This window comes from Pseudorca crassidens, chromosome 11, assembly GCF_039906515.1.
Source record: "Pseudorca crassidens isolate mPseCra1 chromosome 11, mPseCra1.hap1, whole genome shotgun sequence".
Taxonomy (NCBI): Eukaryota; Metazoa; Chordata; class Mammalia; order Artiodactyla; family Delphinidae; genus Pseudorca; species Pseudorca crassidens.
In genome coordinates this window covers 41,930,792-41,954,628 of record NC_090306.1, presented here as the reverse complement: position 1 = coordinate 41,954,628, position 23,837 = coordinate 41,930,792, and the positions used below count along the sequence as shown (strand labels likewise).

Genomic DNA, 23,837 nt, shown 5'->3' with positions numbered 1-23,837 from the left:
CCTAATAAACAGAAGTCTCTCCAGCCATCCACCCTCCTTTTGTTTTCTCTTTCACACACTGCCTCCCAGATTTTAATGAGCAACTGTGATCCGAGCACTGGACTAGGAGCTAGGGACATGGAGACCCAGACAAAGGTCATATCTCGTCAGTCTGTAACCCAAACGTCTCCAGCTGCTCTCAGGGCTGTTTGGTTGATTCAGGGACCCCACCCCAAATCCCCTCTCTTTCCAGGTCACCACCCACTGGGGTTCTGCTCTGAGAGATGGGACTCTTAGGTGGCTGCTTATTGGACTATGACATGTGGGAGTTCCTCACTAGAGTAGCTCTGACCCCTGTGCATCTGGGCTTGCTGCCCTCAGACACACCACTAGGCGGTGAATCCTTGGGACAGACCCATTAGGCATCCGAGTGGAGGGAGGACAGTCTCCCTCATGTCCAGAGCCAGGTGATGCCAAAAGGACAGGGACGGCAGGTTTGCACCTCCAGGGCACCACGGACCAGCAGTGTGGCTCGCTGCACGCGGGCACATTATGCTACCGTAACCCAGCCTTAGCCCCTCTCTCTGAGATGCCTCAGAGTTCTGCTGCTGGCTGCTGGCCACACCCCCTCCTGCAAGGCCTAGCATTACCGGCAGCAGGCTGCTTTTATCTTGTTACCCTGTCCTCGGTCTACCTTGTATCTTCACTATCTCTGCCTTGATGACTGAGCCAGGCTGCACTTTCTGAAAAGCCAACACCTCTGTTGTTTGGCTTGAATTTTGTTTTATAAATACACGCACACACGCATGCACGCACCGTTGATCTTCACTGTCTGTGGAGTCCGTATCTGCAAATTTGACTACCTGCTAAAATTTACTTGTAGTCCCCAAATCAATACTTGCAGCCCTTCTGTGCTCATTTGTGGACACGTGCAGAGTGGAGAAAACTTCGAGTCTCCCGATGCGCATGTTCCCAGCTGAGGCCACGCAAGACATCCTGCCTCTGCCTTGGCTCTCACGCTGTAAACAAGTGTCTTTTTCTTGGTCTATTTAGTGCCACCCTTTTTGCATTTTTGTACCTGGTGGTGATTTCACCGTTCAAGATGGCACCCAAGCCTGGTGCTGAAATTCTGTCCAGTGTTCCTAAGCACAGGAAAGCTACAAGTTGCCTCGCAGAGAAAAGACGTGTTAGACAAGCTTTGTTCAGACGTGGGCTATAGTGCTGTTGGCTGTGAGTTCAACATTAATGAATCAACAATATGTATTAAATGAGGTGCCTTTAAACAGATAACACACATGAAACAAAGTTATGTACTGAGGGATTGATGAAAACGTTGTGACCAGAAGCTCTCAGGAACCTAACCCGTGTTCTCTTAGGAGCGATGGTTCAATATTTGCTGATGGTTCAATATTTGCTTGATAGAACATAGCTACCTCAAATAACAAGAATAGACTGTCTATATGTAATGTCTTCTCTTCTTTCCCCTCCCTTCCCCTACTTCTCCTCCTTTGCTTCATACAAATTCTGTTTGATATTCTTCCACTTTAGTCTATTTCAAATAGTTGTTTGAGAATTCCATTGTCACTTGTATCTGTTTGTGAAATCCTGATCCTGGGAAGGAAGGCCTCTGTCAGTGGGAGGTACTTCTCTGTGTCGGGTACCACATCCTTGAGAACACAAAGATAACACAAGTCCTTGCTCTCAAGGAGCTCACTCAACCCTACGGTAGCAGTTCTCAAGGCAAGAGCATTACTCTGGTGTTGGGTCACTGGCTATTTTCTAAGCCCTGGGGTATAAGCCCATTTGACCATTTCGTGTTTGGTTGACTTCTAAGTCAAGCTAAACCGCTCTAGAAGGTAGAGCTCTGGTCATTCCAGCAGGCCCAAGACTCATAATCAAACCGAAGTGTGATTATGGGGGTTGGTCAGTTCTGTTGATCCATGGTCAGACATTAGAGACTATTGCCGGCCAGTTCCTCACACACACATATATATATAGTGATGATCTATGGATGTGGATGAATTTCTGATCATGAATGGCTTTGTCCAGATCTTGATATAAGGGAAAGGTGTAAAGGACAGAGAAGAAAAATCAGAAAGACCCTTTTGATGAAGAGAATGAAGAATACTGGCGACGTTTAAGAGGTGGACTTGGAAGGCAAGGTTGAGAAACAGATCACTGCTCGCCTCTGTGCGTCGTCTCCCTCCTCCTCAGGACACCGTGAAGCTGACATGTGCAGCAAGTACCAAGCCAACAAAGACAGTGTGGAGAAATGCCTTCTTGTTTGTGAGCCCCAAGGTTCTCAGGGACCTTGTTGATGACGGGCCTTGGGGAGCACAGGCTGGTGAGGATCCAGGAACGTGAGGAGTGTTCTGGCTTTCAGGAAGTTCATCCTGACAATATTTGCAGGAGCTGTGCTGTGAAGGGAGCAGAGCAACGGGGCAGGTGTCCAGCGACTCAAAGTGCTAAAAGGCAGTAGAGTAAATAGAGAGGGGAGGGGTGGTCGTTTGGGGCGTTCTGTGGGCACAGTGAATGAGTCACCAAGAGGTTGGTGTTGCTGGAGAGAACTTTGTCCAGGCCAGCTGGCATCTGGCCTCTCTCCATAGCTGCTCAAAGATGTGAACGGAAGAGAATGAGGGGGTCAGCTGTGGATCAGCTATGAGTGATGTTTGGAAGCTTCGGGGGAGGAGGCCAGAGTAGCTGGAGAGGGAACGCCACTGGAGGTGTCAAGAAAGGCAGCTGGGCTTCCCTGGTGGCGCAGTGGTTGGGAGTCCGCCTGCCGATGCAGGGGACACGGGTTCGTGCCCTGGTCCGGGAGGATCCCACATGCCGCGGAGCGGCGGGGCCCATGAGCCATGGCCACTGAGCCTGCGCGTCCGGAGCCTGTGCTCCGCAACGGGAGAGGCCACAGCAGTGAGAGGCCCACGTACCGCAAAAAAAAAAAAAAAGAAAGAAAGGCAGCTACGTGGACATGAGGGAGAGGGCACATCTCTTTCTGGTCAGTGTTTTATTTCCTTAGGAAGCCAGCACTCTCCTCAGGGCTCACTGGTGTGAATTCCCTCTCGACACACACTGGGAATCCTCTCCGTGCGATGGCAGTAGAGGTGCCAGTGGAGAGGATGGCCATATGCTATCCCCTACTTCCAACCCGCCCACCTCAGATCCTGCCTCTATCCCAGTGGCTTCTGTGTCCTACAGAAGTCCTTCAAGCAGCCCCTGCTTCCTGCTCGTGGACTTTGGAGGGCGTACTTTTGACGGCTGCTCTGGCTTGGACTGAGATATGGTGGATTCGTGATAAGGACCATATCATGTAAGAATATCAGAGGCTTTGGAATCAAACAGATCTTGATTCTAATCTCAGCTTTTACACTTTTTAGCTGTGTGACATTAAGCAAATTGTTTAGCTTTCCATTGCCTTTTTGTACCACCTGTAAAATAGGGATAATACCTATCCTAATAGGTTGTTGAGAGCATGGGAGAGAATATGTAAAGTACTGGCAGAGAAGGCTCTCAATAAGTGGTACCTATTATCACTGTCCCTTTGTAGTGTCTGAGTTTCTGAGAACAGACAGTCCTTTCCTCTCCGCTATCGTGGAACCTGGAACACGTGTGACTTTGTGTGTCAGCAAGGGTCTCTGATTAAAGGTCCCCAAACGGGAGTTAAATATCAGGTATGAGAAAGGAAGGGCTGGTCCGGGGGCTCTAGAGACCTTCATGTCAGTCAAGGACTCTGTGAGACCTGGTTGGTGCTCTGAGAAACTGGATATTGCTCGCTGTAACTCACACAAAGACTGTGGGTCTAGACATCAGGTGCAACAACACATGAAGCAACGGTACGTTTCGAGTTTCTCTGCCTGCAGAGCCCCACACCAGGCACCCCAGGCGTTGGTGTGAGATGTGCTCTTTGCTTCCAGGGTCTCGGATTCTCACTGCTTTCTTCGGCCACCCTTCAGCTCCCACTGCCCCTCCCTGCCAGCTTCTCTCCTTTCCCTTTATTTAGTGCTTACTTTGTACCAGATCCTGCTTCCTTTATTTAATCCTTACAGCAACCCGCTCTGTAGGGTTGTTTCCATTTTACAGATGTGGAAACTGAGGCATGGGCATGGGGAGATTAAGTAACTTATGCAAGGTTGTACATTAGAGTTTAAACCCAAACAGATCCATCTAACCAAAGTCTGTGTTTCATTTAAATTTTTAAAATAGCTATAAAGGGTGGGGTTTTTTGTTTTTGTTTTTTGTCTGGTTAAGTAATGCCTGTGAATGGTTTTTTTAAAAAAGATGTAGACAGTTCAAAAGGGAACATAAGTGAAAAATAAGTCTCCTTCTCAACCCAACTCTCAGGTCCCTACCCACAGGATGAATTCCTGGAAGTGGCTTTACTGTGTGAAAGGTTCTGTGCACTTTATATATTGGTAGATACAGGCATACCTTTGCAGATACTGTGTTTTTTACAAATTGAAGGTTTGTGGCAACCCTGCATTGTCAGATGATAATTAACAGTTTTTAATGATAAAGTCTTTTTTAATTAAAGTGTATTCGTTGTTTTTGTAGATGTAATGCTACTACACACTTAATAGATCACAATATCGTGTAAACATCACTTTTATATGCACCGGGAAACCAAAAATTTGCGTGACATGCTCTATTGCGATATTGGCTTTATTGCGGGGGTCTGGAACCAAACCTGCGATGTCTCAATGTATGCCTGTATTGCCAAATTGCCCTCCACAAAGAGGCCTGTGCTCTTTACCAGTGCTAACCTACCTTCCCTTAAAGTTGGTTTTTCTTTTTTAACCCACCTGCTGAGAACCCCTTGATGTCATCACACACAAATGTGCCCAGTGGGTCTCATTATCAGACCACACAGGCAGGCCTTTCATATCAGGAGCTCTGTAAGACATCTGCATCCCGACTGGGCTCTGGGATTTCTGTGACACTAGAGCTGCAGTGGAGACAAAGCTCAGAGCTAGTATTTGGCCCCAGTTTTGGGTTTTACAAGGTGTGTCTCTGCTGTCAGGGGTTACCTACTGAAAAAGGACCCTCCTGTCCCAGGCCCGAGACCCTGGCCCCAGGCTCTCGATGCTTTTGTGAGCTGCTTGTCTCATGTTTTGATGAGTCGGTCTCTGGTGCAGGAATCCGTCAATGTCCTTTCTCACCCTGGCTTTCTAGAAACTGCGTCTATATTTAGCCTGGTTGCACCACCCCTAACCACCCCCCCTTCCTGAGCTGGGGTATAATTGCCAACCATCCAGAAAATGACAGGGTCCAGGCTGAGAGCGCTGCTGAGGAAATGGGCTCCCTTGGAAACCCAAGGCTCCTGTTTCTCAAAACCAAACCAGCTCCCAGACCATTAGTGTCAGGAGGAAGGTAGGGCAGGGCGTGGATCTTCAGGACAAAGCACAGAGCCAGGCCTGGCCAGTCTGGCTGCCCTACGTCCTCGTGGGCAGAGGCTAGCTGACAGCCACATGTGTGCCAGTGCCCTTAGAAGGCGGGAGAACGTGGAAGAACTGGGCTTCAGAGACCAGGGAAACTGTGTCCTGCCAAACAGCCATGCTGGGCCAGACAAGCCAGAAAGGCTGGCCCCAGAGCCCAGGCTCCGGGAAGGGCCTGGGTCTGACTGCTGGAGTTGGTGAGAGAGCTTTCCCTGCCCCAAAGGCTGACCCCACACCCCAGAGCATGACGACGCTGTCCGTGATGTGCAGCCTCCTTCTTCCCAGCCACTGTCCAGCACTTGCCTCTGATTCTGTCTGTAGAGGAGCCACGGAAGAGCTGGCTACTGTTTGCTCTCGTAATAGTAACTTCAGAGCTCCATATGTTGATAGGCTGCTTTCCGCTTTCCTCAAATAATGTGCACAGTACAGGGCTGGTGGGCTTCAGGACAAGGTGTGGCAACGGGTGAAAACCACAGGCTGCATTCTTACCACCCGTCTGAGCGCTGCTGTGAGCCTGGCCAGTAGAATTTCTAACATCTTTCTTCCTCCCTCCCTCCCTCTCTTTCTCCTTTCCTTCCTTCCATCCTTCCCTCTCTGTCTCTGTCCCTTTCTCTCTCCCCCTGTCTCTCCCTCCCTCCCTCCTTCCCTCCTTTCTTCTCTCCCCCTTCCACCACCTCCTTTCTCTCCATCTCTCCCTCCTTGTCATGGTCTTGGTCCTCCTCCTCTTTCAATCTCAATCCTGTTGGGCTTCATACTCCTAATATAAGGTTGAAAGCAAGGACACTGGTCCCCCTCCCCCAGTATTTTCTTTTAACCCAGCTCTGCATCCTCTGGGTTCCCACCCCAGCCTCTCTGGAATCCACTGCTGTCAGACAAAGTTGGGCTGAGCAGCTATCTTCCACTCTCCTGTGTGTGGAAGCCTGGGGTAGGCTTCAGATTTACAATATGAGAAAGATAAGAGAAAGAGAGTGAAGTTTCAAAATCTTTTTCCAAGCAAATTTGCAGTTGGGGGAGGTGCGCACTGGTGAGGGGCAAGGGGCAGGCCCCGTAGAGCCTGAGGAAGGAGAGACGGGCCTCGAAAGGACACTGGGGCCCCCCCATCCTGGGGCCTCGGGAAGCTCTCAGCCCCCAGCGCAGGGATGTGAGAGGCTTTGGCTCATGTGTCTAGAGGTGCCGTGATGTGTGTTCTCCTTGGTGCCCGCGGCCCTAGAGAATGAACAGGGTGACCTCTGAGCCAGACAAGACAGTGGGTAGGAGGACAGAGCAGCCCCTCAGCTCAGCCCCCAGGCTAAATGTGTGGTTGTTTAAAAAAAAAAAAAAAGGAAATGAGAGTTTGCTCTAATTAGAAACTTCTGGTCCTTGAGTAGGGTTAGAGAATTATGGGCATTCTGGGGCCCGAGCATTTGGGGTATAACAGGTGGCACCTCAAGTGGGAAGGAGAGAAGGGAGTAAAAGGGGAGCCAATCTCATGTCCGGGAACAGATCGATGTGCCCTGCGGTGATGACAGTATCTCATTTCAGGTTAACCAAGGTGCTTCTATGTTCTTCTGTTCCTCTGGGAAGCTGCGGTAAACGTATGGAAGCACAAGGAAAAAAGGCTTTCTGTTTCCATAGGCAAGAGCCTGGGATACAGTCTCTCCCTGAGGAGTCACTGCAGGGGCAGGACACGGCCTTCAGTGGGCTGGACTGGGGGCTAAACCACCCAAATAGCTAGCACTCCTCCACCTCCCCGTATTGCCCAGTCTGCTGGTGACCCCTTGGGTGTGAGGGTTGTGATGGGAGGGTACCAGGGCCGAGATCCAAAGCCAAGAGCACCTGCTTCCCAGACCACTGGGTGTCCTTTGCCTTGAGCTGTGCTCAAGGGCCAGCTGCCTGAAGCCGTTCGCCTGTGAGCTCAGCTTCATCGAGCTCCTTGAGTTTCTGGGTATGAAACGGTATGTCCAATCCAGGAAGCTAAAAGCTAAGCCTCACATTCCTGAGGTCCTAACTTGGGAGCCTCAACTCTTTGCTAAATCGCCTCAAGTAAGCCTCTTCACCTCAGGGGTCCTATCCATAAAATGAGGGGTGCCCTAAGGGTCTTAGAGTCTGACTATCTATGACTTCCTGTTCCTCTAGTCTCTTCTCCCCTCTCCCATGGGTCAAGTTGGTTTGGTCCCCGTATGTCCATGTCAACTGATGAACGTGTTTGTCCTAAATCATATGTGTTCCAGTGAATGTGAACAATAAGTCATTTTTTCACCAAAAACATAACTAGTATATGACAACTGGAGAAGACGACATCAGTAGCTTATCTCCAGGAGAGGGAAAGGGTCGAGCCCGGACCTTGGCTTCTAAGGCTTGGGCACCTCCACAGCTCCTTGAAAGATGCTGCTGCTCACAGAGAAAGTGATTCTGCCACCATCTTCCCCCAGCTAAATCCTGGCCCCTGTCCTGGGGCAGAAAAAGCGGGGCCTCCCCTTGCTGGGGCTGGCGAGAGTAAGAGGAACCTCCAGGATACAGATGCTGAGAAGCCTCTGGGGAGCTGTCCTTTACGCAGCCTCATGAGCGTCCCATGTGCCGTGGCTGGGAGCAGGGGAGAAAGCCGGAATTAGGAAAATGAGCCTTTGGGCTTGCAGGCATGCCTGTGCGCACGCACACGTGTGCACACACACACACACAAGTTTACATAGGCTGTGGGGTGGAGCGGGGGGTGCCAACTGAGAGCTAAGAGCTCTTCGGTAGTTTTCTGTTCTTACAGAACTCTTTAACTTCCTCTACCTTTCCGAAAGCCGAGGCCAGACCTCGAGGCACCCACCTGCTCCTGTGGCTGCTTCTCCTGCTGGGCAGCTCGTCTGGGTGTCTGAAGCTATGGTTTGGGCCCTTTCTCCCTTCTCTGTGCACCTGTGCACATGTCTGTCCCTGAACCGGGGATGCTCGAGTCACAGATCTCTGACTCTAGAAGACTTAAAGAGATAAAGCTGAGACCAGCTTCATCGCCTCTCATGAATGCACTAAAGGCAGTGAGGGCAACTCTACAGATTTCAGTATTAAAATGGTTTTTTTTTGCTAGCTAATTCACTCACATTTCCTGTGTAATAAAAAGAAAGGGAGAAAAAAAAAGAAAGAAAGGGAGGAGGAGAGTACTGTAAAGGTAAGTAAAACCAATGATGGGGGCAGAATAGGAAATGACTGGGCTGGGCCGCCATCCTCCTTGGGAGACATAGAGCCCCGGGGTGGGGGGTGGGGGGGGCATTGGCAGGTCTCCTGATCACAGCCCTCTCAGGCCACTCTCCCACAGGGCAGAGCCGAGGGGCTGGGAAGCAGGTGACCCAGCCGAGGGTCTGTGCTCTCTCCGCAGACGGAGCATGAAGCGGAAGGCACTGTTCACCTGTCCCTTCAATGGAGACTGCCGCATCACCAAGGACAACCGCCGCCACTGCCAGGCCTGCCGGCTCAAGCGCTGTGTGGACATCGGCATGATGAAGGAGTGTGAGTTTCAGGGGCGGGGCCTGGGCGGGGCGAGGGCGCGGTCAGGGGGAAGGTGGCTGCCGTTTATGCAGGTTTGGCCAGCAATGTCCTCTTGCCCTTCCTCTGTAGCTGCCGGCATTTGAGGCCTGAGTCGGGAGTCCGGGCATGAGTGGGACCAGCAGCATCAGGCAGGGTGGCTGGAACTCCAAGATCAAAGGCCCAAAGAGTCCTGCCAGCCTTTTTAGGATGTGTGTGTGTGTGTGTGTGTGTGTGTGTGTGTGTGTGTGTGTGTGTGTCCTGAGGCCCAGGAAGGGCCCGTCCTGTGCGAGGCCTGTGAGGAGGGACAGGCAGGGCACTGCCTACATGAGCCCCCCCAGGTTTGTCTTCCTCTAAGACGTCATCGCCATTCTTACAGCAGCCTCTTTCCAGGACCTTGGGGGAAAGGATGAGGGTTAAGGACCCCAGGGTACTTTGGACTTTGGGAGAGAGGGCTGCTGTGAGTGGGGAGGGGCAGGAGTGATGGAGAGGAGAAACATTCAGAGCCTGGCTGTCATGGGGGTTCTGCCCCACCCTAGCCTTCCAGCCACTCTGGCCCAGTGAGCAGATCCGAGGGCTGGTGTCCAGGACTAGGTGGAAAGATCCTGTAAGGGGAAGCCCTAGACTCTAGGAGGACCCTCTAGGTCCAGATTGAAAAAGAGGATCGATCCTCTAGGACTTCCTGCCCAGCACTGGCATTGCAGAAGAGGACCAATGTGGCAGGTTAACAGGTTCTGACCCACTGTTAAAAGCAACCCTTGAGGGGCTTCCCTGGTGGCGCAGTGGTTGGGAGTCCGCCTGCCGATGCAGGGGACACGGGTTCGTGCCCCGGTCCGGGAAGATCCCACACGCCGTGGAGCGGCTGGGCCTGTGAGCCATGGCCGCTGAGCCTGCGCGTCCAGAGCCTCAGAACCTGTGCTCCGCAACGGGAGAGGCCACAACAGTGAGAGGCCCGCGTACCGCAAAAAAAAAAAAAAACAACCCTTAGGGACTTCTCTGGCAGTCCAGTGGTTAAGACTCCGTGCTTCCAACTCAGGGGGCGCGGGTTGGATCCTTGGTCGGGAACTAAGATCCCACATGCTGTATGGGGTGACCAAAACAAAACAAAACTAAGCTAAACTAAAAATAACCCCTGGACTTTGCGTTTGAGCTCTAGTGCCAGTTACTTGCTAAGCAGAGTAACCATTGAATTCAGTAGACCCTGGGAAGGGCTGGCCAGGCCCTCCCCTGGGCTGGAAGCAAGGGCACTGGGCTGGCCTGGTCACGGGGGCCCTCGGCACACTACTCCCTGCTCTGTGCCTTTTGCTCACCCCCGTCTGTGAACTGTACCCTGATCCCTTCCAGGGCCTGGGATGGGGGCCGTGCCCTGCTAAGCTATGGGCCTGAGGAGTCTCAGGAGGGACATTCAGATACAGCCACCCCTGGAGGCCCTCCTGGCCATGGGGCCAATTCTGGGGGGCGGGGGGTGGGCATTGGAGACGTTAGGTACAGGGGAGACGTGTCTGGAACAAGGAAAAAGCCACAGGACAGGGCTGAGGGGATGGGAAATTTCTTCCTTGATGGGAAAAAATGCTCTGTTTTTGGGAAACAGAGGCCAAGTGGTGGTCCCAGTGAGGCCTCCTCGGGCTTTGACAGGCTCCCTTCTGGTGGGCCATGGCCCCTCACTCCCGATACCAGCTCCCCAGCCAACGCCAGCAGCCCTGGAAGAAGCTTCCAGGCCATCGTTCCTCCTCGCCCCCATGGGAGCATGCAGGCCTGGGCACGCTGATCACTCCTAGCCCGGGTCCCCTGCCCCGCCCATCTCCTGTTTATCCTGGAGTCATGGAGGCTCAAGGCCTGGGTGCCTCGTGGAGCTTCTCACACGTTGGCTTAGTGCAGCCTGCTCTGTTCAAGGTGCCAGGCTGGACGTAAACAGGAAGCAGTGTGCGCCGCCCCTGCCCCTGCCCCCTCCGAGCACACAGCCTCCACAGGGCAGGGGGCCATGGTTCTAAGGCTCCAGCCAACCAAGAATGGCCCAGAGTTACACCTGGAACTCAGTAAGGCTCTGCCGCAGGAGTTCTGGTCAGGGCCAGCCTCACTGATGTCCCGGAAGTGCCTCTCCTTTGTCTCAGGAGAAGAGATGCTCCGTCCGCTTAGAACAGGAAGCACACTTAGAAATCATCTGAGACCCAGAAAGGCAAAACTATTAACACCAGGATTGGAGTCAGAAGGCGTGTTGGGACTAGAATCCATCCCGTTGTCCCTCCTGGATCCCTCCTGGTCCCCGTGGAGATTACTGCATCCACCGTGATGAGCAGGCCTTGAGTGTTTCAGGGTGCTTCCACCCCAGGAACACCACGTGGTAGGGGGCCAGCGATCCAGAAGTGGGTGCCCACCCCCAGCCCCCGGTCAGCTTTGTGCCTCAGCCAACCTGATCTCAGCCTCAGTCCCTCGGACGGAGCCCCGTGCCCCCCTCCTGCTCTATGCCCAGGGCAGCCATGTGCCCACCACTCTTGCCGGGCTACTGCAGGGAGCTGTGCTGAGTTAGGGATGGGCTGGTAGAGCTGCGTTTTGGGGTCTGGGCCCCAGAGCTCCATTTGTAAGAGAAATGTTGGGCCAACGTGAGGCTTCTTCTTCCCACTGCCCCAAAGGGAAGGTCCTCCAGGAAGAGCTCTATTTCCTGCCTCAGGTTAGCCAAGCTTTGGGGGGCCTGGAGCTCCCCAGCTCAGGTCCCCTAGGAGAGCCGCTTATATATCACCCAGGCTGGCTGTCATCCCCAAGGCCTAGCCTCCTAGAGACAGCTGAGTGTCAACATTAGTAAAACCACAGGGCACCCCAGGGCTCCCTCTGAAGGGAGCTGCAAACCCAGGCTCCTTTCTGCTTGGGACAGGGAGGTGGCCGTTTCTTAGAGGAGGCAGAAGAAGCTGAGGAGATGCCTGTAGGAACCAGTGTTTGTTGACCACTTACTGTACCAGTGTCGGGCACTAGTACTTTCTTGTTAAAGTCTGACAACAATCCCTAAATATGTAAATGCTTCTGTTTTTATTTTTTGTGATAGATGAGCAAATTCAGAGAAATTAAAATATCATGCCTCCAAAGCTAATAATCTAGGCCTGTTTCCAAAGGTCAAGCCTGTGGGCTCCACCCCAGCACAGCCCCTCGGCCCCCCTCCCCTTTTCTCCCCACTCCCCTCAGTGGGCCAGAGCGCCTCCACTGTGCATTTCCAGGCACTGCCTGGGGCCCTAAGAGACGGGCAGAAGAGAGTTTGTTCCCGCTAAACACTCTGTCTCTCTTCGAGTCCAGGTTGACTTGATGTCCTTGGAGCCCAAGGCATTTCACAGTTGAGCTCTGGCCTCTTGTAGACCTGGCCTGCACATGTGAACTCGTTTAATGTTTTTATACATGTACATCTTTTCTGCCCAACATGAGCACAGCCCCTGGCACATAGTAGGTACTCAGTAAATGCGTGTTGAATGATTGAATATTAGCTCCCCATTATGCTTCTTTGTATCTCTGCATCTCCCACTGATTTATCTATCAGGAAGATCTCCCAATCTGATATTGTCAATGTCATTCATTTGGGAAAATTTTATGTCTGTTTCCCTAATGCTGTCCTTAGGCCACCTGTGGCAAACTGAAATGTTTTTACGTTTGTTCGTGCTTTCAGATCTTGACTCCCTAACTCTATTCTAGACTTTATGGAACAGGGAATATCTTGCATGGGATTAACTTGAGCAAAGCCATTTGCACACTCAGCAAGGACCTGGGAAGCGACTAAGCAGCCATATGGATTTCGCAAAACCCCTGTACACAGCTCATGTCTTTTATTCACTGGAGAGCCCATCGATGGGCTTTTAACTTGAGTGGCTTTTAACTTCAAAATGTGCCTCCTAGTGAGAAATAAATTTCTATTGTTTAGCCAAAAAAACACAAAAAATAAAACAAACAAACAAAAATGTGTCCTCCTACATGATAATAATGGTATTTTTAGTAGCAATTCATTGAGAAAATGATTCTTTAAATCCTATGAAATTAACAGCCGCTTTAAACAAATGACTTATTTCATAAGTCACAACAACATCTGCATATGTGAGAGAATTATGACTTATTAGTCCCCAGAAAATGTTGCCTGGAGGGAGGCCCACGGATCGGCAGCCTTCATTTGAAACCAGCGGATCTTAGCATTTCTTCCTCTAGTACCGCATGTGGGATGGTGGTCACTGTTCACTAGAAGTGAGGGAGAAGATCAGTCAGTGTCATAAGGTTAACCTCAAATCTCTTCACTTTTTCCTTTTAAGGTAAATCACTTACAAGCTTTGCGACTTTGTTTACTTTTTCATACTCTTCAGATGGATTGGAACACCTTGTGTGTCAGGACTCCATGGCTGAGGACCAGTGTCCTGCTGAACATTCATGGCCAATTATAGTCACAGGCAGTATGGGGTAGTGGTTAGAGCCAGACTGCCCAGGCCCAAATACCAGCTCCACCACTTGTCTGCTGTGTGACTCTGAACAAGTTTTATAGCCTCTCTGGGCCTCACTTCCCTCATCTGCAAAGCGAGGATAATAGTACCTGCCTTAGGGGTTATTATAAGGACTAAGTAATATGAGTTAATATATAGAAGCAGTTAGAATAGTGCCTGGTACATTCAAACAAACCTCTATGTTTATTAACAGTATTTTTTATTACATACAGCTTGATCACCAGGATTTCCAGCTCCCGACAGATGAGAAGTAACTCTTAAGGGGGATAAAGGCATACTTCTAGAAATACACAAATAAGAAGAGACAACACATAGCTGAAGCGAGCGGGCTAGACTGGTATGAAAAGTAGTACGAGAACTCAGAATCACAGCTGAGTCATATAGTGCCTATAGGGAAACAGCCCGTACAATTCTGAGGTCATAACCTTGTCCCTGCAAAGTCCAAGAATTATTCAGAATGATGCCTCTGAATCATCAGGCAAAGGTTACATGATGTTACGGGTGTTCTGTCACAAGGCATTCTGTCTTGAAAATACGTCCGTCACAATGATTTAGATTAAAAATGTAAGCTTTGCTCAGTCATCTGGTGACCAGGCATGCGGCGTGCGCCATTCCGACATGGTAGGGAACGCGCAGCATTGCTATACTTCGCACCGTTCTTTCCTGAGCCAGGATGACGACCGGCACATAGTAGGTACAGCCAGTGTTGGTGTGTTGGGTGTCCAGTGCGTCAGACTATTGAGGAAGCCTCACTGGGCTAGCCTTGGTGCAGAAGACACAGGCACTGTAGGATGTGGCCCCCACCCTTAGGTAGCCTGCAGTTCCAGTGAAGGAGACCTTGAACTTCTTAGGCTCTCTCTATAAAGGTATTTACTGGGACCTGTACTAACCGTAAATGTAACAGAGTGAAAAACGATCAGGTGCCAGTGTGTGTGGGAAAAACGGCTCACTGCAGATCGAGGTAATAAGAAAGCCTCTCGTCGTACGAGAGGGCTGTGAACTGGGTGCTGGAGAACCAATAGAGCTTGCATGGCTACTGGGGAGAGAAGACCCAGCTGGACAGGCATCCAGCACAAGGAGAGATGCAGTGGCAGGTCATGTTCACAGGTCAGCAGTCCCAACGTGACTAGAGCAGAAGCTGTGTCCAGTGGCACCGGGAAATGAGGTTGGAAAGTTAGGGAGGAGGGGAATCACGGAGAATCTTGACTTCAGTTGGGGCATGGTAAGCAGGAAGGATCCAGAAAAAGTTTCTGAGCAGGAGAGTGACATCGTAGAATCACAGGGGGTTATCAGAGCCCTGTCGGGGCTGAGAGGCATGCCTGTGGGCACACAGAGCCAGCCCCCCACCCCTCACCCCGGCTCCGCCTGCCCCGCAGGTGAGCAGGAAAGACCCGACACCTAATCTCAGCTTCCCCAGGCTAGGGCCTCACACCCTGCCTTAAAAGGGATGCCCCCTCGCCCACCCTGCTCCATCTCTTGGGGTCTGAGCAGACACCCTCTGTGGGAGGAGGGCTGGCAGCTCTTCGGGCAGGTGAGTCAGTAACCTGGGCGTGGTGTCCACCCCAGTCTTCCTCTTGGTATAGTTTGTTTCAGCTCTGGAAGAAACAGGCCATCTTTCGCAGCAGGCTTCCCTTTCCTGCTGTGCCCACTCCCAGCCCGGACCGGCCCTCCCTCCCTGCCCCCGCCAACCTCTCTCGTCTTTCCCCCACCCAAGGGGCCTAGGCCAATAGGCCTTTCTCGAAGCCGGGCACCCACCCACTCTGGGGTTCTGGTTCCTTTTCCTGCTCTTGTGAAACTCTCAGTTCTGTGGGCAGATGCCCTGGTAAGACCAGCACAGAGCAAGCAGCTGCAGGCCGAGGGCCCCAGCGCCCACTCCTGCCGTCAGCGCTCTGCAAGCCCCAGCCGGGAGGTCTGTGTGCCGGGCTGCCGTGCTCAGCACCGCTGCTCCCAGCCCCGCCCTCCCGGCAGCTGCCCCAGCACAGCCTGCAGGGGGCAGGGGATCCCCGAGGTGGGATACACTGGCCAGTTGCTGGAGAGAGCTTCCCAGGTTAGAGCTGTGAGCTGCTACGCTTGGGGACTTCCAGAGGACTCGAAAACTTCCCTGGGCAGTCATTCCAAGACCGGATTGGCTGAAGCAGGAGTTGTTTGGGCCCAACCGAAGAGGCAGTCTTTCTACGTTGGTCATAGTAGATCACCAACATGGCAACTTGGATGTGGGGAAGGCCGTGTGACGTCTTCTCAGCACCTCCTAGCCTCTATCGCCGTGACTGTGCACCCTCCCTCCCCACAGCGTCTCCCTCAGGATCAGGAAATACAGGAAGGGGGTAGAAGCTACAAGAACAAACGTTTAGTAAGCGTCTGCTCTGTGGTAGGCCTGCATTCAGGTCTCAAAGCAGTCGGTCCTTTGAGATCGGATCCCCACATACGCATGCCTTATGGAGGAAGGAACAAAACAGGGACTTAGAAGAGATCATATGGTCCAAACTTCTCATTTTAGAAACAAGCAAACAAAAGCCTTGGAGAGCTCAGTCTGTGCAGAGTCAGACACCTTGTTATTGAGATCCCAGGCTCCCTAACAACGCCCAGGCATCCCATCTCCCCAGTCCTCTATCTCCTCCTCTCTCACGCGTCTGCCTTTTCAACATAGAACACGCAATCTTCCATTCGTATTGTGGGCTTGGGGTCCCCGTGGCCGGACGGCCCAGTGAGCTCCAAGTGTGAGGCACAGCCCCTTCCATCTCGTGCCTTTACCTGGAGGAAGGTTCCTTGGAGGCGCTGCAGGGGAGCCCTCCTGACTCCCCCCTTCCTGCCCCACAGTCATCCTGACTGATGAAGAGGTGCAGCGGAAGCGGGAGATGATCCTCAAGAGGAAGGAAGAGGAGGCCTTGAAGGACAGCCTGCGGCCGAAGCTGTCCGACGAGCAGCAGCGCATCATCGCCATCCTGCTGGACGCCCACCACAAGACCTATGACCCCACCTACGCCGACTTCAGCCAGTTCCGGGTACAGCACGAGCCACCAGCAGAGCCCGGGCTTGGAGGGGGACGGAGGGCCAAGAGGCATCTAGGCACAGAACCTGGGAAGGGATGGAGGCTGGCCTTCTGACACTGGGGAGGACTCCCCCTCCTGTCGGAGATCAGGGCTGGGGTAGGAAGGTGACCTCCAAGTGTGGGCCTCTGACGCTCCACCTTTCCCTCCAGCCTCCGGTTCGAGAGGGTGAGAATGAAGGGAGCCATCCCTCAGGGCCTTGGTTCATACACACGCCCAGCTTCTCTGGAAACTCATCCTCCACCTGCTCAGATCGCTACACCTCCTCTCCAGGTAAGTGGGACTGCACGCCCCCTCCCAGAGAGCCCAGAGCTTCCCCAGCCCACCTGTCCTTGGCCGCAGCTGGAAGGACAGCACTTAAATACTGTGTGCCAGGCAACGTCCTCAGAGAAAAACCTTTTTTAGAGAAGAGGCGGGGCTTTCCTGAGGGCCCACGTGGAGGACTCTGAGGAAGGGGCCAAACAGGGGTCTGGTGGGCAGGGTCTGCCTTCAGAGCCTCTGTTCTTTCCTCTAAGCCAGGCTTCGGCCCCTGGCTCCCTCCCTGGGAGTGACCCGATTCCTTTAAATGGTACTTTGACGCGGGCCCTTGGGGGTTTTTTGTTTGTTTCATTTGGGGTTTTGTTTTCTCCAGTTTTATTGAGATATAATTGACATATAGCATTGTATTAGTTTAAGGTATATAACATAATGATGTGATATATGTATATATTGCAAAATGATTGCCACAGTAAGTTTAGTTAACCTCACATAGTGACAAAGATGTTTTCCCCCCTGTGATAACTTTTAAGATGTACTCTCTTAGCAACTTTCAAATATAACAAACAGTGTTGTTAACTACAGTCACCAGAGCCTGAGTCTTTGGAAGGTGGAATTCAGCATGGAAGGAGAAGATGTGGGTCCCACTACAGCCCGCCTTCCTCTCAAGCCCTGGGGGGCCCCTAAGGCCTTGGAGGACCTGTCTCTTCCAGCTCACCCTTGCTTTCCTCTTATAGTCCTTTCCTACATTTCTCTTCATCTTCCTGCCTCATCCTCCCCCTGCCCTTCCCTTCATCCTTCTACCTCTCACCCAACCCAGCTGCCCTCTGGTTGGGGCCTGTAGAAAGGCAGGGATGGAAAAGCCCCCTCCCCTCTGGGGAACTAGAATCCTCAGATATGGTACTTCCAGACTCATTGATAGATCTGTGCCCAGATCCAGAGGAGGTGGGAGGGCTCCCTGTGTCAACTAGACAGAGATAACAGTGGAGTTGGCCGTGTGTCTACTCACCTGCATGGACCACTGCACAGATAACTGATCCTCTGAGCCCCTCACCTTGTAGTTAACCTTGTAGTAACCCCTCCCCTGTGGTAATTTTCTCTACCCACTTTCCTGCTCTTTTTACTCTATGGTATATTCATTTTTATCAATGAGGGTCAATCTGGGGACTTCCCTGGTGGTCCAGTGGTTAGGACTCGACACTTTCACTGCCGAGGGCACGGGTTCAATCCCCGGTCGGAAAGCAAAGATCCCACGAGCCTTGCGGCACAGCCGGGAGGAAAAAAAAAAAAAAAAGAGGGCCAATCTGCATGCTATACATTGGTCTGTACTTCAACTTTTCATAATAATTTAATATTATTTAGAAGTTTTGATTTCTTATCATAGGTTAATTAATTTGAGGTGTTTACCAACCCCCCATGGTATGTTCAGTATAGCATATATTTATTGAAAAATTCAAACTAGTTAACATTTTTAACTTTAAAAAAATTATTATATAAAAGTAATATGTGTTCATTGTAGACACTCAGAAAATATAAACTAAATTATGTATATTATATATATTATATATAATCTTTAATCCTACCACCCAAAGATAATGTATCTTTTCCCAATTTTTTTATATATATTATTTTTATATATATATTTTTATTTTATTTATTTATATATATAAATATATATTATTAAATATATACTATATATATTTTTATATATAAATATATATAAATATATAAATATATTTTAAAATATATAAAATATATATAAAAATATGTATATATAAATATATAAAAATATATATAATATATAAAATATATATTATATATATTTTTATTATATATATATTATATATTATATATATATTATATATATATTTATATATATTATATATTATATATAATATATATAAATATATAAATATATATATAATATATTTATATTAAATATAAAATATATAATATATATATATTATATATGTAAAAATATATATTTTTATTTTATTTATTTTATATTTTTTTATTTTATTTATTTATATATATATTATTATATATAATCTTTAATCCTACCACCCAAAGATAATGTATCTTTTCCCAATTTTTTTTAACACATATATATGTTCAGAAATGGAATTGTGCTATACGCAGTCTGGTAACTTGCTTCTTTCTCTTGATAGTATATTGTCATATCTTCATACCATTCAGTACACACCTAGAATATAATTTTTAAAGGCTGCATAGTATTCTGGGGTGTAATGTACATAACATATCCAAACCCCCATCACTGGATATCTAGATTTTTTTTCCCAGCTCTTCATTAAGATAACAGTATGCTTGTGGCTAAATATTTGCACTTATTCTGAATTTTTCCTTATGTTGAATTCATGGAAGTAGGATTACTGTTCATAGAGTGTACATAATTGTAGGCTTTTGGCCATCACGGTCAGATAGCTTTCTAGATTAGTTGCACAAATGTATGCCTCCTTTATACCCCAGAGCTGCACAAGGATTGCCTAATTCCCTGCATCTTTACAAACACTGGTGTCAACATATAAACGTACTTGCTTCTAGTTTAGAGGTGAAAGGTAGATGTTCTTCTTGGCCATTCTTTGATCACTAGTGAGGTTGAACATTGTTTTCCACAAGTTTATTGGTTCCAAATACATCTTTTTTTTTTTTTTTTTTGCGTTACGCGGGCCTCTCACTGCTGTGGCCTCTCCCGTTGCGGAGCACAGGCTCTGGACGCACAGGCTCAGCGGCCATGGCTCACGGGCCCAGCCGCTCCGCAGCATGTGGGATCTTCCCGGACCGGGGCACGAACCCGTGTCCCCTGCATCGGCAGGCGGACTCTCAACCACTTCGCCACCAGGGAAGCCCCCAAATGCATCTTTGATTTGAGATCATTAGGAACAACATGTAAACTCACATCTTAAAGAAGGTCTCTTATCTCAGAGTGTCTCTGATATTTGATTTTCCTGCCCCACTCTGCTGAAGGAAGACACAGAGAACCCTAGGGGGAAGCCTGGGCTGAAGTGACCTTGGAGAGAGATGGTGACTGTGGGATTCCCAGCTGGCCCTGCTGCCAGGGTGTAGGAGGGCCTCGCGGGGCCTTGCAGAAGCCTGGCTCAAGTACTTCCTTCTCTTCCCTCATCCTTCCCCAGATACGATGGAGCCAACCGGCTTCTCCAACCTGGATCTGAGTGAAGAAGACTCTGATGACTCTTCTGTGACCCTGGACCTGTCCCAGCTCTCCATGCTGCCGCACCTGGCTGACCTGGTCAGTTACAGTATCCAGAAGGTCATTGGCTTTGCCAAGATGATCCCAGGGTTCAGGTAAGGAGCTTCTGGGACATCCAGGGAACAGAGTCAGAATCCTAGACTGAGCCTGAAGAAGGCTTGGAAATTACCAATCTACTGCTTCCCAAGATACAGCCTCAGGCCCTACCCCAGACCTCCTGAGTCAGAATCTCTGGGCAAGGCCCAGGAATCTGTATTTAAGAAGTGCAGCCCATCCAGCATTACTCGGCAGGCCAGCACTGGAGAGCCATCCATCCCTTATACTTTCTATGTGATGGAACAGGAACCCAGTGAGGTCCAATGGCCAACACCAGGATTTCTAGTGTTGGAGCCCACATGTCAGAGCCGGGTTAAGAACTCTTAGTTCACTGCTGTGTCCACTCCAGCTGCCTTGGATCTATTCCTCATATTATCCTTTTCAATTAAACCTACAGTGATCCTGCACACCCAATTCTGAAACCAGGATGAAGTGATAGAGAGGAAAAAGGGTTGGGCTAGTGATGTAATTTAGGAATCCTAGAGGGAGACGCACTCGTACATATAACCTGGGCATCTTTCACCCAATTTACCCTTCACTCAAGGCTGTTTCCTAATCACACTGAGATCTTTTTTGCCAAAGTAGGTAAGTATAAGGAGCTCTACTGGAGTAAAGACCCTCCCTTATGGATTCATTCATACAAATTTCATTCATTCATTCAAATGTTCTATTGTTTTGGTAATAATGCTATCTATAATACTTATATTTAAATGGTCATACAGTGTTAACTATTCTTAAAAGTACATAAAAGTTGATGCTTTTACTAGATATGTTGGGAGGCAGCTGTATCTATATTTGTGTATATCAATAGCTTCCTTCTTTCTAAAAGTTCATTTGGAACACTGTCACCAAAGAGATATACATTGTGGTCAAGAAATAAGTGAATAAACTTCCCTGGCAGTCCAGTGGTTAAGGGTCCACCTTCCACTGCAGGCGGAATCCCTGGCGGGGGAACTAAGATCCCGCGTGCCATGTGGCGTGACCAAAAAAAAAAAAAAGAAAGAAATTAATTAATATCGAGCAATACTCTCATCATTTCAAGTAGTAGCAATCGTTGCAGCTCTAGCAGAAGGGGTAGAATGCTTCCTCAATACTGATGCTTGGATTCAGCGCTAGAATACTGGGAGATGGAAAATGACTAGACGTTGGCCAGCTCTGGATGGAAGCTAACGCGAGGTGCCGTTTATGGTTTGGTGAATCTCTGGTGCGTAGGGAAGCCATCAGCTACTGTCTAAATTGCTGCATTGCCAGCTAAGTGATGGTAATTCACACAGCTAAACCCAGCGCATCCCAGTTTGTTTCTGTCCTGAGACAACCTGCTCTGTGTTATTTTATGCCTCACACCAATTCAAATAGCAGGGATTCACCAATGTTCTTTCCTGGAATTAATGTGAAAATTATAAAGGAGAGAAACCATCAAATGGTATTGAGACACTCTTACTGTATCGCACGTTTTGGTTACATCAAAAAGAATAAAGGCCGCTCTGCAGGCAGAACGGGTGTCACCTGTGAGGTCAGCATCGCACTGGGCCTGGGATTCACCCTCCAGAGTCTTTCCTTGGAACTGATGGCAACATTGCGCTTAGTACAGGTTCCAGCTCCCTCCCCCACTCTTCTCTTTACTGTTTGCAAACTGCACGTGTTCCCAAAGTCTTGTTTTGTGCAAACAGTTAGAGAAAAAACACTTCAAGGTGTTGATGGATACACTGTGGCGGGTGGCTCTCGTCCTAATCCCAGGAGGAGCAGCCCTCACCTACGCAGTCCCCAAACCTTGCCCAGTGGGGAGCTGGACCAGAGGGCACCCGAAGCCCTGTCCAGATGCTAAGGTTTGGTGGCTAGGATTGCCCACGTGGGAAAACTGTCCTAAAAGGAAAGTGACCCATTTAACCGGATTACCCCAACACAGCCCCCTCCACTAAGTGACCTGAGCCCCAGTTCTTCTCTTGGCCCCCATCCCTTCCCTTCGCCACATATACCCTCGCACAAAATAACACCACCTGCCCCTCAATTCCTCTCCCCAAGGATGAGCTGAAGTCTACCCCCTCCCTTCCCTTTCAAGCCTCATCCTTCAGAGTTCCCTGGTCTAGCCCTGCAGTCCTGGCCGAAGTGAGGTATATGTGAGCAGGTATTGGAGCCGCCCAGCTATGGAGGCAAAATCCATTAAATCGATCCTAAACACGCTTGGGTTAACTTTTCTGGCTTCAGCATGTCTTGAGAAGACCCAAAGTGGGATGTTTTCCAACAAAAATGGAGCAGGTTTCAGCAAGAGCTCTGTGGGGACTTTTAGGTGGATGCCCCCTGGGAATGGGTGGAGCTGATGCTGCACCTGACGGGGGCCAGAGCCCAGGCTTCCACAGGACCCAGGCGGGGGCAGCCCAACAGTTCTCTGGTTCTGCCGGTTCCTGCACTTAGAGGTTCTGTTTTTCCAAGAAGTGAAAGAACAGTGGCTGCGTCCCTGGTGGCTTTGATCTTGCTGCCTGGAGGCGGGGGTGGAGGGTGTGGGGAGGGCAGGATGAGACGTCTGTGTGGGTGAGTGGAGGGGAGAGTACAGGACAAGATTCCAGTGTGGGCGGGACTGGATGGACTGTGCTGGGTGTGGACTGCCCTGTGGTGTGGCCTTGGCCCTGCCCCTGGCTCCCACCTCTTCTCCCTCAGCCTCTCGGTCTGCACCCCACAAATCCCCCTCCTTCAGCCCTGCGAAAGAAATGCATGGAGGAAGTGGCGTCAGGAGCAGAGACTCCACGGCCAGGCGCCGTCTTGGATCCGAAAACCAAGGACCACAGGTTTCACTGCCCAGAGGGGCGCATGAGGGACCAGGCCCCAGCCCCAGAGGGCTAAACGCCTTCAACCTCACTGCCATTTCCATCCCCAGGGGCTCCTTCCTGGGTCACAGGCCTGGGGTCATAGTGCTTCCCTCCTCCTATGCCCTTTCCTCTATATTCACTTATTCATCTGTCCAACAATCAGCTTGCTTATTACATAAACTGTGAGGGATAAAAGGTGACTAGGACACAGTCCCTGGCCTCCAGAGGTACAGCGTCTGATGGAAGAGATAGACATATGAATAGTCACAGTGAAGAGATAAGGGCACCAAGAGGTACCGAGAGAAGGCAGATGGGGAGAGGCTGGACCCTGCCTAGGGGGGTGGGGAAGACGAGACATCCCCAGAGCACCTCACAGGTGCCCAGAAGTGGTCACAGGTGTGGAAACTGATCAGTGTGTAAATATTACTCAGGTCCAGGGAGGAGGCCCAGAGCCGGAGCTGGTGCCCATCACAGCAGGAACGAGGTCTCTTACTGAGTTCCCCTTTATCTCCACCGCTACCGCCACCCACTACCATTTCCAGTTCTGGCTGTGAGCTGCACTTAGAAAGTCCCTGTATTTCCAGGCTGTGGGTGGTAATTTGAGGTCATTCTAGGTTTGTTTTCATAGAAGTAGTGTGTCTGGATCACAGCAGGCAGTGATCCCGCTGAAATCTCTCTAGCCAGGCACCCATGGGATGTTTGTTCACTTCTGGCCATCCATTTTGAGTGGGCCATTGAACCAAAGGTTATATACAAAGATGTTCCTCATGGAATTCCTTATAACAGCAAAACTTAGAAGCAACCAAAGTGCCCAAAAATAGGTGGGTGGGAGACTGTATTTTCCAAAGATTTGATAATGAACTTGTTTTACTCGTATAATCAATTAAAACCCAAATGAGGGTGGTGTTAGTTTTTATTCTTTCAATGTGGATTGAGCACCCAGAAAAAGGTGACAGATTGATGAGACATCTAGATGCCATGGCATCAGGGCTGTTTATTCCAGAGAAAAGGCAAGGAGGGACATGTGGCTTTCCTTAAATGGTTAAAGG

At 50.0% G+C, this 23,837-nt stretch overlaps 1 protein-coding gene across 3 annotated transcripts in view; it reads left to right on the top strand.

Moving 5' to 3' along the window:
• VDR (vitamin D receptor) overlaps positions 1–23,837 on the top strand; it is a 56,551-nt gene that overhangs the window by 25,996 nt on the left and 6,718 nt on the right. For all 3 annotated transcript variants that reach the window (XM_067696325.1, XM_067696323.1, XM_067696324.1), the window contains 4 exons: positions 8,749–8,879; positions 16,175–16,359; positions 16,557–16,677; positions 19,812–19,983. In XM_067696325.1, coding sequence (XP_067552426.1) covers positions 8,749–8,879; positions 16,175–16,359; positions 16,557–16,677; positions 19,812–19,983 — 609 coding nt within the window. The remainder of the gene's footprint in view (positions 1–8,748; positions 8,880–16,174; positions 16,360–16,556; positions 16,678–19,811; positions 19,984–23,837) is intronic.